We start from the raw sequence: 15,950 nt of genomic DNA on the forward strand, positions 1-15,950 counted from the left end.
TGGGTTACGGTGGTGAGACCCACGGGTCACGGGGAGAATGTGCAAACTCCACTGGGACAGAGACACAGGAGTGGGATCCAACCCAGGTCCTTGGCGCTGTGAGGCAGCAGTGCTAACCACTATGACACCGTGCCGCCCTTGCCTGAAGTTTGTGTTTGTTCTTTATCTTTTGTGCCTGTGTAGATGCGAAATTCGTGTGTCCCGATGTCTTTATAAGTGTCATTGTGTGTGTTCATGTGTCAATGAGTATTGATCTGTGTATTTGTGTGTCAGCGTCTGTATGTGAACTTTGTTTATCTTCTGTCAATGTGTAAATATGAGTGTTTGATTGTGTGTGTTTGTCTGTTGAAGTCTATGTTTATATATTAATGCCTGTGTCAATATAAGTTTATACTTCCCTGCCCAGTAATAAAAGTGTTAATGTGTCTTTATACGTTCAACATGCATGTCAGTGTCTTAATGTTTGTGTCTGGATAAGTGCGTTTGTGTGTTTGTTGATGCGTGTATTTCATCATAGAATCATCATCGTATAATCCCTACTGTGCCGAACGAGGCCATTTGGCCCATTGAGTCTGCACCGACCCTCCGAAAGAGCACTCTACCTGGACGCATGCCCCTGCCCTATCTCCAGAACCTCGTACCCCCACCTAACGTTGTGGCACTAAGGGGTAATATAGCATGACCAATCCACCTCACCTGCACATCTTTGGACTGTGAGAGGAAACTGGAGCTCACGGAGGAAACAGGAACAAACACGGGAGAACCTGTAAACTCCACACCGACAATCACCCGAGGCTGGAATTGAACCCGGGTTTCTGGTGCTGTGAGGCAGCAGTGCTATTTATGCGCAGATGATTGTTTATAACTATCTATTGCTGTGTATTGATGACTCCATGTGTATTCATGTGTGTTCGTGTTAATGTGCGTACGAGTCTGCAAATATGTGTCCACGTGAGACCATAAGTGTGTTAGTGTGGATTATTGTCTCTGTTTGAGTGGAATTATTTATGTCATCGTGAAATTGTGCTAATGTTCATGTTATTGGTTACATTTGTGTTTCATATTATTCAGTCCGCCTGCTTGTCTCGTTTCATATGTTTGTGTACCTGTGTGGACATGTGGTTGTATGTGTCTGTTTGTGTACATTTGTGTAGCCGCTTGTGTGTGGATTTGTGTGTGTATGTGCACGTGTGTCTGCGTGTGTATAAACATGTGCTTTCTTGTGTTTATGTGCATGTTTGTGAATTGTTGCGCACGTTTGCGTGTGTTTTTGTGTCAAAATATGTGTGGTTCGTTGTGCCTGGGTGTATGTTTATGCATGTGTTTCTATGTGTGTGTCTATGTGTGTGTTTGTGTCTACGTGTAAGCGTGTGTATGTTTGGGTCTGTGTGCATGTGTGTGTAGTGTCTGTGTCTTTATCTGTCTGTGTGTTTGTATCAGCTGCCTGCAGCTTTTCCAGTTGTGGGTATTATTGATACCGATGTAGAATATGTTGAACTTTCTGCTTCTAACTGTGTTTTCTGTGAGTTGCAAGCTGACATCATTGACCGAATGCAAAAATACAAGGAGGTGCCTCAGGAGAGAACACTGAAAACCCAGGGAGAATTCAATCACCATCTGGATTTGGATTTTGGGGAATCGGTTTTAGCAGATGGATAAGAGGAACAAGGGTGCTGAAAAATACATCGTTATCATGATGATCTTTTAAACCCTTCAGCCAGTAAGCTACATGACGTCTTGTAATGTCAGTAACTGAGTTCTTAGTCTAGAGATCCGTTTACTTCCAAACTCCCTGCTTGGAGACTGTGAAGATATTGAGTTAATAATCTCCCTCTCTCTGGTCAGCTCAGCAAATTGCCTTTGGGATCTCCCTGCTGGAGGTGGAGATACAGAGAGTTCACTCATCACCTTCCTCCTCTTTTGGTCGGGAATGTGGAGGTAAAATGGGTCAGTATTGCCCCTTTGCTCTCTTTGTTGGGGAAGTATGGGTGCAGTGGATTAAATAATGCCGCTCCACTCATTGTTGGAAGCATGTGTACAGTGGGTTAACTCAGCCCCCACCGTCTCTTTTGTTGGGGAAGTGGGGGCACAGTGTGTTAACTAATACCCCTCCACCTCTCTTTGCTGGGGAAGTGGGGGCACGGTGCATTAAGTAATGCCCCTCTTCCTCTCTTTGTCGTGGAATTGGGTTACGGTGGATTAACTAATGCCCCTCCCCCTCTCTTTGTTGGGGAAGTGGGGAGACAGTGGATTAATTAATGCCCCTCCCCCTCTCTTTGTTGGGGAAGTGGGGAGACAGTGGATTAACTAATGCCCCCCTCTCTCTGCTGGGGAAGTGGGGGGTACAGTGGGTTAACTAATGCACCTCTCCCTCTCTCTGTTGGGGAAGTGGGGAGACAGTGGATTGACTAATGCCTCTCCCCCTCTCTCTGTTGGGGAAGTGGGGGGGGGGGGCAGTGGGTTAACTAATGCCCCTCCCACTCTCTCTGTTGGGGAAGTGGGGAGACAGTGGATTGACTAATGCCCCTCCCCCTCTCTCTGTTGGGGAGGTGGGGAGACAGTGGGTTAACTAATGCCCCTCCCCTTATCTTTGTTTGGGGTAGTGGGGAGACAGTGGATTGACTAATGCCCCTCCCCCTCTCTCTGTTGGGGAAGTAGGGAGACAGTGGGTTAACTAATGCCCCTCCCCCTCTCTTTGTCTGGGGAAGTGGGGAGACAGTGGATTGACTAATGCCCCTCCCCCTCTCTTTGTTGGGGAAGTGGGGAGACAGTGGGTTAACTAATGCCCCCCTCGCTCTCTGTTGGGGAAGTGGGGAGACAGTGGATTGACTAATGCCCCACCCCCTCTCTTTGTCTGGGGAAGTGGGGAGACTAATGCCTCTCCCCCTCTCTTTGTTGGGGAAGTGGGGAGAGAGTGTATTAAGTAAAGCCCCTCCCCCTCCCTCTATTGGGGAGGTGGGGGTACAGAGGATTAACTAAAGCCCCTCCCCCTCTCTCTGCTGGTGAAGTGGGGGTATAGTGGATTAACTAATTCCCCTCCCCCTCTCTCTGCTGGTGAAGTGGGGGTATAGTGGATTAACAATTTCACTTTCCCCTCTCTTTCACTGAGGATTGTTGGTCCATGTTTCTGTGTGACCCTCAATTCAGTTCCCAGTGGGTATGATACAGCAACTTAAATCTTAAATTAATTAGGGGCAGCACGGTAGCCTTGTGGATAGCACAATTGCTTCACAGTTCCAGGGTCCCAGGTTCGATTCTGGCTTGGGTCACTGTCTGTGCGGAGTCTGCACATCCTCCCCATGTGTGCGTGGGTTTCCTCCGGGTGCTCCGGTTTCCTCCCACAGTCCAAAGATGTGCGGGTTAGGTGTATTGGCCATGCTAAATTGCCCTTAGTGTCCAAAATTGCCCTTAGTGTTGGGTGGGGTTACTGGGTTATGGGGATAGGGTGGCGGTGTTGACCTTGGGCGGGGTGCTCTTTCCAAGAGCCGGTGCAGACTTGATGGGCTGAATGGCCTCCTTCTGCACTGTAAATTCTATGATAATGAAATCTGACATCAATTTTAAAGGAACGGACAATGGGAGAAGCTGGAACACTGAGGACTAAATATGATGTGTTTGTTTGTCTGAAATGGGAAATTGTCCGATTTCTTCTCAGAGGGGGGAAAGTCAGTGAAGATATTTTGCTGACTTCTGTTATGAATAAGTTGTGCTCTGTCTCTAACCCAGGGTGTTTCTGAGCTGGGAGCACTGGTTGTATCAGACTTGGGGCCGAGACCTGTAGAAATCCGGGTCTCATTGAACAGATCTGATATCAGCAAAGTGGAAGCTCCATTAATTAAGCGGCTGTGCATTTAAATCACAATTGGAGGAAAAATACTTTATTTTTATTTCAGTTAGACATGTAACCCATAGATTCTCATTGACATGAATTAACGGTGTCCATCAGAGCGAGGGAAATGTTCACAAAACTGGGTTTACCGCTGGATTTATCAACCGTTCTGTTGATGATCTTCAAGGGGATGGCTTCATGTCCCACCACACAGGAGTAAGAAGCGCCGCTGGCCCACTCCTCCGCTGCAATGGATAACAGGCTGTACATGAAGAAGGAGCTATTGCCGTTCTCGGCCATCACCTCGGTGTTCTTGTAGTTCCCGGGATTCACCTGCTTGTCATTGACGGTCCACTTGACGAAGATCTCTCGGGGGGAGAAACCTCTCACTAAGCAGCTGAGGGAGACGAATCTCTGAGCGGAGACGTCTTCAGCCGAGGGCAGTAGGACAGAGACGGACGGTTCCCGCGGATTGGGATCTGCAGAAAATGTACAAAAATGTCAGTAAAATGGGGAATTCCGGAGACAATGGAACCGCGGGTTAGATGTGAGAGAAATGTGTTTTGTGTTGGATTTTAAAGGTTTCCATTTCCCACTTTGGGATCTGTCCGGTTTCCGAGCTCGGAGCTGAGGTGGACACAAGCCTTTCCCCTGAGAATTTATGGATGTTGGATATGATGGTTTCAGAAAGTGTACAGCAGTGAAACAGGCCATTCGGCCCGCCTGTTCTGTGCTGGTGTATAAACTCCACACCAGACTCCCCCCACCTTACCCCAAGAGGATTGGAAAACTGCCAATGTAACACCCTTATTCAAAAGGGAGGGAGACAAAAACAGGTAACTATAGGCCAGTGACCTTAACATCTGTCAGTGGGAAACGGTTAGAGTCCATTATAACGCATTCAATCGCTGAGCATTTAAACATACTTAATATAATCAAACAGAGTCAGCACGGCTTCGTGAAGGGGGAATCATTGCCTGACAAATGTATTGCCCTTATTTGAGGTGATAACGAGAAGGCGAGAGAGAGGGGGGGCCAGTACATGTAATTTACATGAATTTCAAAACTGTGTTTAATAAATGAATGTTCTATACCCACGTTTGCAGATGACAAAAAATAGGTGGAAAGGCAAGTGGTGAGGATCACAGAAAATCCACAGAGGGACAGAGACAGCTTTAGTTACTGAGTAAAAACTTGATGTGGAGATGCCGGCGTTGGACTGGGGTGAGCACAGTAAGAAGTCTTACAACACCAGGTTAAAGTCCAACAGGTTTGTTTCGAATCACTAGCTTTCGGAGCGCTGCTCCTTCCTCACCTGAGGAAGGAGCAGCGCTCCGAAAGCTAGTGATTCAGAACAAACCTGTTGGACTTTAATCTGGAGTAAAAACTTGGCAGATGGAACAGAATGTTGGAAAATGTGAGGTTAGACACTTTGGTAGGAGGAGGAACAAAACGGAATATTATTTAGATGGAGAAAGCTGAAGTAACGGGGGAATTGGGGGTCCTCGTGCAGTAACCACAAAAAGCAAGTTCTGCAGGTAACATGGAGACAAATTGAATGTTGACATTTATTTCAATGGGAATCGAATATAAACATGGGGAAGTCTGGCTAAAACTATACAAGGCATTCCCGTAGCGGCCTCCCCAAACAGGCGCCGGAATGAGGCGACTACGGGCAATTTTCAGTAACTTCATTCAAACCTACTTGTGACAATAAGCGATTATTATTATTTAGTGAGACTATACCTGATACGCTTTGAATAGTTTTGGTGCCCTTATCTAAGGAAGACAGATTGGTTTTGAAGACAGTCCAGAGAAGGATCACGAAGTTGAACCCGAGTATGGAGGGATTTTCTTATGAGCTGAGGTTAAGTAGGCTGGGTTTTACTTATTGGAGTTTAGAGGAATGAAGACGACCTAATCGAGACATGAATGATTCTCAGGGACCTTCGTAGGATAGACGCTGAGGGGTTCTTCTCCCTTGTGAGAGCGTCTAGGAGCAGCAAGCAGGATCACAATGTAAGGGTTCGCCTATTTAATAGAGATGAGAAGGAATTTCCTCTCTCAGAGAGTAGTGAAGCTGTGGAATTATTTAACCCGGGGGCTGTAGATTCTGGGTTGTTCAGTATGTTCAAGGTTGAGAGAGACAGATTTTAAATCAGTAAAGGCGTCAAGAGATATGGGAATAAGTCGGGAAAGAGGAGTTGAAGATTATCACATCAGATCAGTCATGACCTCACTGCAGGCTGGACCGGTGTTGATGGGCCCAATGGCCAACGTCTGCTCCTAAGTCTTGTGGTCTATGGTCTCGCTCCATCTAAACCCAATATCACTGTTTTCAATTCATTGTTCATTCATCTGCATATCAATTTCCCCCTTAAACTCTCAATGCCCCGAGTATTTAGTTAGTGGAATTACCAATCAGAATGGACCATAAATACCCTGAATGCTAAATACTGACCGCTGCACTGACACTAGAAATAGACACAATGACTCACTTATTGCTTCAGTCTCACCGCTCACCTATTTTTTTGTGGATTGAAATTCTTAAAGGAGTTGGCAGGTCCTGGTGGCTCGCCACACAGTCAAACACAGCCCCACTCAGCCAGGCTTGTGTCGAGATGTTTAATTTGCTGACCACGCTCTCAGTATCTGCCCCAGGCTGGTCGGCAATCTCTGATTTCAGCGGCTTCTTCGCTTCACTCCAGGACACGTTGACCCCATAAGGAGCATTCGAAATGACGCAGGTTAAGGTTACTGTCGCCTCCAGTAAGACCTGTTCTATTTGTGGTGGCAGTATTGTTACTGAGGCAACAGTGCAAAGGGAAGGATCTGTGAATGAAAAAAGTAGAAATCAACCCAAGTTTGATCTTCAGAATCAGGACAGCGGTATTCAGCCTTCTCTCTCCAACTGGGAATACATCAATTCGAAATAACAACTTCTAATGATCGCCTTTAATCTTCTGTACACAATGGAAAACCAGTTTGGTCTGTGAAAACTACTCTCATTGTGAAATATGGTCAGTCCCGATACCATGCTAACGAACCAGTGTTGCAGCATTCCCAATACAAATATGCCATTCCTGATCTCAGGAACGCAGTACTGAAGGCTGATCCATAAATAGGTTGGATGAACCTTCCAACACTTTCCCCCGGAGCTGTTATCAGTTAAGTGTTTCAGACACCCACTGCCGCTCAAATATAATCAGCTGTCTCAGGATGAAGCTGACATCGAGTCCACCTCACTCACTAAATTACTTCAAATTTGAGGGAAACATTTATTTCTATCCTGATCAAGTCCTGAATGGTGAGCAATCCAAATGCAGCTCTTACACCAGAATGGAACACAAACTACATGGCAGTAAATTAGAAGTTATTCTGTGCTTTACACTAACTTCAGTAAATTCCTGATTTTGATTAACATCAGAGTGCAGGATGATTTATTGTTTCCTCTGTTTGAGTCTCTTACCAGACGCGGTGATGTTGCGACTTTGGGTGACCTCTTGATGAGTGACCTGGCAGGTATAGACCGCTTTGCTGAACCATTCCCCAGCGGAGACTGTCAGCCGACTGCTCGCCGAGAAGTTCCCGTTCACTTCACAGGGGGGCGAGGTGACAAATCCTGAACCCATGGGTTGTCCATTCTTCAGCCACTTCACCGTCATTGACTTTGGCTGGAAATCGTTGATTGAACAGACAATGGTTGCAAATTTCTGTCTTGTGATTTCTTCACTGGAACTCACGGTGAGGAGAACATTTGGAGCATTAGTTCTGGGACCTTCAAGAAACACAATTAGACATTTCTTGCAGAAGAAATTGATAAACAAATGAGTTCATATGCTTTAAAAAATGTTTGTGGTCAATAGACACTAAGCTGGATTTCCCAGGGATCAGGAATATGCAGAGTATTACAAATGAGTTAACTCCAATACCCTATAGAAGATAATCATAGGTTTTCTATTTCTCACAGATTCCACAACACTTACATTCCATTCCAATGCTCTTGTCTGAGCCGCTGTGTCGAACCTCACAGCTGATTTTGCTGCATCCTGGCTCGGTGATGGTTAATTGGCTGCTCAGGGTGTATGTTCCCTTCTTGTTTCTCACTGACGGGTATTTCTTAACTCCAGTGGTGATCAGCTGCCCATCTTTCTTCCAGGTCAGGCTGGAGATTTCTGGGGAGTAGTCCATCGCCAAACAGCCGAAGGTCACGGAGCCATCGGCGTTGTGTTGCTGACAGGAGGAGACCAGGCTGTAGAGAGTGGGCGGAGACGGTGTTGCTGGGAGAGAATGGCCGATCCAACAAGTTAGACACTGGTATTTGTGATTTATAAGTAACCAAACATTTCATAATTTGACAAGAACTATGAGTTTATCCTAACATTTACCAATTAAATCCTACATCCACATTGAATATTCTATCAGTTATATCATTGAGAATCACCTACGTTTTGTCCCATCTTTAGAAACTCACATCTCTTTCTCTGTCTCTATCGAAAAAAACACAGTTTGATGTAATCTGAATGGTGTAACTTTGATTGGATTGAACGAGAGGAGCAGAGGGTTTCCCCCATTATTTCAGCCACCATGTGCTATAAAATGTAAATGAGGCCATAGTCCCGGAGATTGCTCTCTCCTTCTGAGAGCTGACTGGTGGTGATTTAACCTGAGGGTCGCCACACATCAGGCGAGGGGCAAGGTTGAGAATGGGGGTCTTTATGAATAACCTCAGCCGGTGCAGCAATTGAACCCGCGCTGTTGGGATCGCTCTTCATCACAAACCAGCCATCCAGCTAACTGAGCTGTGTACGTCACAATCCAGCTAACTGAGCTGTGTACGTCACAATCCAGCTAACTGAGCTGCGTAGGTCAGAATCCAGCAAACAATGCTGTGTACGTCACAATCCAGCTAACTGAGCTGCGTATGTCACAATCCAGCTAACTGAGCTGTATACGTCACAATGCAGCAAACTGAGCGAGGTGTACGTCACAATGCAGCTAACTGAGCTGTGTACGTCACAATGCAGCTAACTGAGCTATGTACGTCACAATCCAGCTAACTGAACTGTGTACGTCACAATGCAGCTAACTGAGCTGTGTACGTCACAATGGAGCTAACTGAACTGTGTACGTCACAATGCAGCTAACTGAGCTGTGTACGTCACAATGCAGCTAACTGAGCTGTGGAAGTCACATTCTAGCTAACTGTGTACGTCACAATCCAGCTAACTGAGGTGTGTACGTCACAATCCAGCCAACTGAGCTGCGTAGGTCACAGTCCAGCAAACAATGCTGCGTACATCACAATCCAGCTAACTGAGCTGTATCTGTCACAATGCAGCTAACTGAGCTGTGTACGTGACAATCCAGCTCACTGAGCTGCGTACGTCACAATCCAGCTAACTGAGCTGTGTACGTCACAATCCAGCTCACTGAGCTGCGTACGTCACAATCCAGCTCACTGAGCTGCGTACGTCACAATCCAGCTAACCGGGCTGTGTACGTCACAATCAATTTGTGTTAAAAATGTTGTCTCTTCATTTGTATCTTTGCAGTTTGGGAAATTCCCTTTGTTCAAACTGACTGATCCCCCCTCCTCTCTCCATTTCACTACCCCCATTCCCCAAAGAGAATAGTGGCTTTGCTTCAAAAATATCTTCTGAATGCACATTTATATAATTACAATAAGGTTCTACATTTGAGTAGTTGCAACATTCTCTAATTTTAGGACCATGGGGGAGTCGGCCATTCAGTCCGTCGAGTCTACTCCCCCATTCAATAAGCTCCTGGCTGTGCTGATTGTGGTGTTAACTCCACATTCCGCCTGTCACTGAGACCGGGCTGTCTGCAATCCCTCCGCACCCCGCCCCGCGCTCCCTGTGCGTCCCCCATCTCTCTGCGGTTCCCGCTGGATTTCTGTACCTTTCTCCTGGTCCCTTCACTTTCGTTTAGCTCTACTCTTTTCCACGGCTCTCTGCGCTTTCCTCCGCATCTCTGCACTTTCTCTCGACTTTGCATTTTCTTCCTGCTCTTTGCGCTTTGACCAGGTGTGCTGCACTTTTCCCAGTTTTTTGTGCTTTTCCCGGTCCCTGGCACTTTGTGCGGGCTTTTTGAGCCTTTTGCCAGCACTGTGCGCTTTACCCCGATTCTTATCGCTTATCGCCGACTCCATGGACTTTCTTCCGGCTCTCTGCACTTCCCCCGGCTCTGTGCTCCTTCACCCTACTCCCTGCATCTTTCCCCGGCTCCCTGCATCTTTCCCCGACTCTCTGCGTCTTCCCCAGCTCTCTGCGTCTTCCCCCGGCTCTCTGCACCTTCCCCCGGCTCCCTGCACCTCCCCCCCCCCTCCCCGGCTCCCTGCACTACCCCCCCCCCCCCACCCCGCCCCCGGCTCTCTGCACTTCCCCCGGTACCCTGCACCCCCTCCCCCCTTGGCTCTCTCCAGTTCCCCCGGCTCCCCGCACTCGCCCCCCCCCCCCGCCCCTCGGACCCCCCCCCCCCCCCCCACCCTGCTCTCTGCACCTTTCCCTTGCTCTCTCCACTTCTTTCCAACTCTTTGTCCTTTTCTACGACTCTCTGTGTGTTCCGCTGCATCTCGGTCTATTCCCCCGGATTTCTGTCCTTTCCCCTGCATCTCGATGCTTTCCTCCCAACTCTGCCTTTTCGCCGCCTCTTTGCTCTTTTCCACCGCCTCGGCGCTTTCTCTCGGCTCCGGAGTCTTTCCACGGCTCTCTGCACTTTCCTCGGCTCCCGGGGTGAGTCCGGGGGTTGATTGCTGGTGAGTGAGTGTAGTGGGTGAATGAATGAGGGGGAGTCAGTGAGCGTGGGTGAGTGAGGGTGAGGGAGTAAATGAGGGTGAGTGATAGTGGGTGACGCAGTGGGTGCGTCTGGTGAGGGTGGCTGAGTAAGGGTGTATGAGGGAATGTGGGTGAGTGAGGGTGTGTGAGCGAGGAAGGGTGAGGATCTGTGAGTGAAGACGTGTGAAAGAGGGTGGGTGTGAGACTTTGTAAATGCGGGGCATGTGCCAGGGTGCACCTGTGAGACTAATAATGTGTTGGCGAGTTGTTAGCGCCTGAGATATTGTGTATGTGTGTACGAGGGAATGTGTGTGAGAGAGAGCCTGAAAGAAAAAAATGCTACGTTTGAAGAGCGATTATACATGTATGTGAGGGAGAGAGAGGGTCTGTGTGTTTGAGAGTGTGTGTGAGTGAGAGGCAAGGTACATGAGAGAGATTTGGTGAAAGAAAGTGCATGTGAGATAGCGCGTGTGTGAGCGAGAGAGCGTGTGAGCGAATGTGTGTGCGTGAGCGAGATCGTCACAGTGTGTCTGAGAGTGAGATTGAGAGAGTGTGATTGTGTGTGAGACAGTGTGTTTGTTTGAAAGAAGTATTGTGATTATGTGTGTGAGAGAATGAGTTTGTGTGAGGATGTGAGAGAATGTGTGCGTGAGAGAGTGAGAGTGTATATGTGTTTGTGATGATGTATGGGTGCACCAAAACCTGCAAGTTCCCTTCCAAGACACTCACCATCCTGATTTGTAAATATACCGCCATTCCTTCACTGTCGCTGAGTCAAAATTCTGGAACTCCCTCCCTGACAATATTGCAGATATACCTCCGCCACATGGACTGCAGCTATTCAAGGATGCCTCACATCTAAACTTTCCCAGGGGACAATTAGGCACATATAATAAATTCTGGCCTTGCCAGCGCCTCCAAAATCCTAGGATAGGATTAAAAATAAAATGCAAAGGGATTTCTCCGCTGCACTGACCCATTAAATAGATCAAGGACTGCATGGAATGTAACCCAATAAATCGCTCTCTGCATTGCCTAATCGAAAATTCCCAAGACCGATATATCACTGCTTAAAAATCAACCAAATCTCCACCTACAGTCTGTCTGGCGTTGCTGAATTCTTTCTGACTGTCACAATCTGGGTTTGGAATCCCCTTCCTGAGTCGCCTAGTCAAACATCAAGTACAATTTCCACATTTCACACAGATACAAGTTTTATTGAAAGACTTGATCAAATTGCACTCCCTGAAATACTGGAAAATGAAGCAGAAGATTTACAACCAGTCAGGAAGATTCCTGGTCCCAGCACAGTGACCCCGCGCACAGAAACTGAACAGACATAAATGGCAACAATCGAGTTCCAGCAGATCGATCTGTTCAACCTGTCAATTTCATGAAACTATTTAATTCTGATTTATCAATGGTCAACCTCCGACAACAATAATTTAGTGACTTATTTTAAATTAAACTGACATTAATTTCAAAACTGCATTCGCCTTTTAACTATTTCTCTCTGTCTCAAATCTCGATAATTGGGCAGAAAGTAGTTTTGCTGAAAATGAGCAGATTAAATAATACAGATTCAGGGTAGATTAATGACATAACAGAGACTCAGTGTCAGGGCGATAATTAAACAAACCAGGAAATATTCACATTACCCACTGATATGATCTAAAAACACAATTAAATGTAATCAGCAAAAGAATCAGGGCAAAAGAATGTAATCAGCAAAATAATTGAGCTGAACACAGCAGTGTATAGACATGTATTGTTTCCTAAATTCATTTCAGATATTATTAAAATTCTCTAAAACCTTTGAGATATTGCACGCCAGTATACAATTCAATTCTAGGAGGTCATTTATGTTGAATTAATTCTCATTGATATTGTATTGTACGTTATTGTTAATTGTCAGCTAATTTTTTTATTAGATTATCTGTACTATATAATAAATATAATAAAAATAGCATTCAATAATCTTCAATTTGTTTTTACCCAGAGCTTTATGAAAAAATTGAGATTTAATTAAAACAACCTGACATTAAAACAATGTTGAACAATAAACTCCAAATTACTGGATGGAAACATCTTAACATTTAATTGACTATATTCACATTTTAATTTTTTTACTCCAATTGCCCTATTCGACCTACAAATGTGTAAAATAAGCGCCTTTCTGAACGCATTGATAAATCATAAATTTCATCTGTTCTCAGACAGTAACGAATGTAACGAGAACAGCTCAGTAATATTTATTCAAATCATTTGCAAAACTGACCCATTATGTGCAAATGGAGTCGAGAATTTGTTGTTGAATTTAGCATTTAATAAAATTTAAGCCTAAAGCTAAGATAGAATCATTCTTTCTTTCCTATCATCTGTTATTCCTGTAATTCTATTGTGTGAAAAGCACAGCCGTGGGAGACAGGATGTCATTATAAAATGCAAAGCTACTGTTAACCTTTTGTAAATAAATACATCGGTTTGACATTCAAGCTTTTAATTTTCAATCTCTTGCCATATGCAATCTGAACTTTCCTACAATACAAATAAAATCATCGGAACAATTCCTTGATTGGCAACGACTTCCACATCACAGAAAACTATTTAAGGTTAGATTAGTGATAATTACCTCGCTATCCAACTACAAATTACAGTGAAGGAATAATATGGTTGCAGCGGCACAGAAATAATAGAATAACTGGAATTACAAAGTATTTCCAGCCTAGAAACCTGTCCGGTCATGTTAACCTCGTGCAGATCACAGCAGGATTGTGAAAGGTGATTAATGATGAATTATATTAATATAAAATAACTTTTGGTTAATTTGGAGTTGTATCACCGCATTGCAATTGTTTGAATTATATAAATGTTATTATGTTCTGCATGGGCGTTTCAGTCATTATTTCGTTCAATCTGGAAGCATCAGTTAAAATTACAAAAGGCATCAACATATCTTTATTGGATTATTTTCTTAAAACTGGCTGTTTTCTCCGTACAATCGCCCTTCAAGCATTTTCAAACGCCTAGACTGTTTGCATTCAACCAGAAAACGTGTAACCGCCCAGTGTCACCGAGTTTAAACAATGCAGAAACGCTAAACCGTTTCACAGATCTTAATCATTTAAAGTCACTCAGATACACAATCTCCTTCGCTGAACAAAACACTAAATCACACCAATGAAGGACGTAAACCCGTTTCATGGAGAAGCAACTTAACTCTACATTGAACAGAATCAAACTTTATATTGCAAGAAAATATCAATATCGAACCCAGCAAACCAGCTTGTAACCACATGTATGAATTACTAAACTACACAGAAACCTGGAATAACAGCAATAGCATTGCGAGGTACTGGAATATTAACAACAAATAAATATTGAAACGTTAACAATTTTTTTCATATTGAGACATTTTTCAAACACATTTAAATGTTTTTCATGTTTGCAGTAGACGGTAAAAGCTGCAACCATCAGATGCCACCGAGATTAAACATTGCACAAACGGCAAACTGATTCCAGCAACTACTTGTGCTCGGAAAGGATTTGTATAACACGTTGCTTAGTTTAATCTACAATTTTCACTTTTTTTCACGATGCAGTAACAGCCTCCCTGTTCTCTGTCTACAATCCTGCGACAAGCAGTTTCAAACACGTAAACTCTTTGCATTCAATCACAAAACGTGGAACCGCTCAGTGTCACCGAGTTGATACAATACAGACACGCCAAACCGTTTCACAAACTTTCCTACTCAAAGTCACCCAAAAATATTCCTCAGCAGAAAAACACCAAATCACATCACTGAAGGAATGAAACATCATGGAGAAGCAGCTCAATTCTGCAAACATTTCCAAAAGTATCAAATGTAATATTGCAAGAAAATCTCAATTTAGAATGCACCAACCCTCATGTCATCAAATGAATGAACAGGTAAACTAATCAGAAAACTTGAATAATATCATCAGCACTTCAAGTAAGCAGAACATGTTCAATAAGATAATACAGAAACTTTAGCACATTTTGACAATGTTGGGTTAGATCTCAAACACTTGGGCAGAAGACGGTACAAACTGCAGCCACTTAGATAGAACCAAGAATAAACATCGTAAAAACAGACGTTTTGTATTTAAAGTAACCCAGCCACACAGTATCCTCAGCAAATAAACACCAAATCACAGCAACCAGGGACTGAATGCCTCAGCAGCATCTTTCTGTCAAGAAACCGCGGGATTCTATAACCCCTTTTCAGCAGAATCAAATGAATCATTGCAACAACATCGCAATACATGATCCACCAAAACACATTTCAGTGAACGAATGGAGTTTGAAAAGGCAGAAAAATATAAAACAGTTGGTAAATGACGGAATGGTTCTTACCTGCAGTCACCGTCACCATGGTGCCTTGTCCCCAGTAGTCGAAGTAGTCACAGTGTCACATTCCCTGGACAGCTCCATACAATAACCGCACCTGCACAAAATAGATATAAATCCGCCATTATTTTAAATATTCACAAACCAGCGGCAAAGAAAATTCACGATTTATTTTCAGGAAATTATATTAATATTTGTGGATACAGTTCTCTCTTCATAAATGACCGAATGTTTTATATTTCACAGACATGGAAATGTTATTGAGAACACCAACTGTGACTCAATTACGACCACCAATTTTCCACATTAATTCTTATTATTTTGTCAGAGCTGGACATAAATAATGCTTCACTGTGAATAAAGATGGATTGTAAAAGCGAGCACAGAGCCAGCTTCAGTTAATTAGTGCTGAGGGGCTTTTTGTATTGACAGTAACTGCTGTGCCAGGTATCACAGTGAGACACAGCGTGTCAAATACTGCGGCAGACTGTTAACTGTAAAATACAGAGATTTCATTTCACTGCGCTCTCAAAAACCTAACTCTGTCTCTTCCAAGAGCGAATGGGTGAGTTATTTCAGCTTGTCCTGTTCATTAAATTTATAAAGAGGATCGCAACACTTTTAAACCCTCTGTGCAGATTTAGCGTGTCGGTCAACAGAGATAAAGTGGAAGATTTTTACACCTTTTTATAAACTAATACTTTGTTTTATTTAAAGTTCATTTACATTGACAATCCTGCTGTGGCCCTGATCACCAATTTGAGCAAACTCTTTCACTGAGGTTTTTGTATGAGGATGTCGCTGTGCACAGCACTGTGGCCCACTGGAGTCACAGTGACAGACACCCGCACAAAAACTGCACTCACTCTCTGATCAGTCCTGCCGCTCAATATTCACATCAAATAGACGTTTACTTCTGATCTAATTTACAATTTAACGGCAGTTTATAAAA

General features: G+C 44.3%; 1 protein-coding gene and 1 gene segment (V, D, J or C); both read right to left on the reverse strand.

Annotated features, from left to right (window-relative positions):
- LOC140421423 (uncharacterized) overlaps positions 1-15,950 on the reverse strand; it is a 307,993-nt gene that overhangs the window by 66,476 nt on the left and 225,567 nt on the right. The window lies entirely within an intron of this gene.
- On the reverse strand, positions 3,863-15,088 carry LOC140421416 (Ig heavy chain C region-like). The segment is given in 5 exon segments: positions 3,863-4,308; positions 6,353-6,661; positions 7,299-7,607; positions 7,816-8,109; positions 15,005-15,088. Coding segments are annotated over 5 exon segments (1,323 nt in total).

The sequence above is a fragment of the Scyliorhinus torazame genome, chromosome 5 (assembly GCF_047496885.1).
Source record: "Scyliorhinus torazame isolate Kashiwa2021f chromosome 5, sScyTor2.1, whole genome shotgun sequence".
Classification (NCBI taxonomy): domain Eukaryota; kingdom Metazoa; phylum Chordata; class Chondrichthyes; order Carcharhiniformes; family Scyliorhinidae; genus Scyliorhinus; species Scyliorhinus torazame.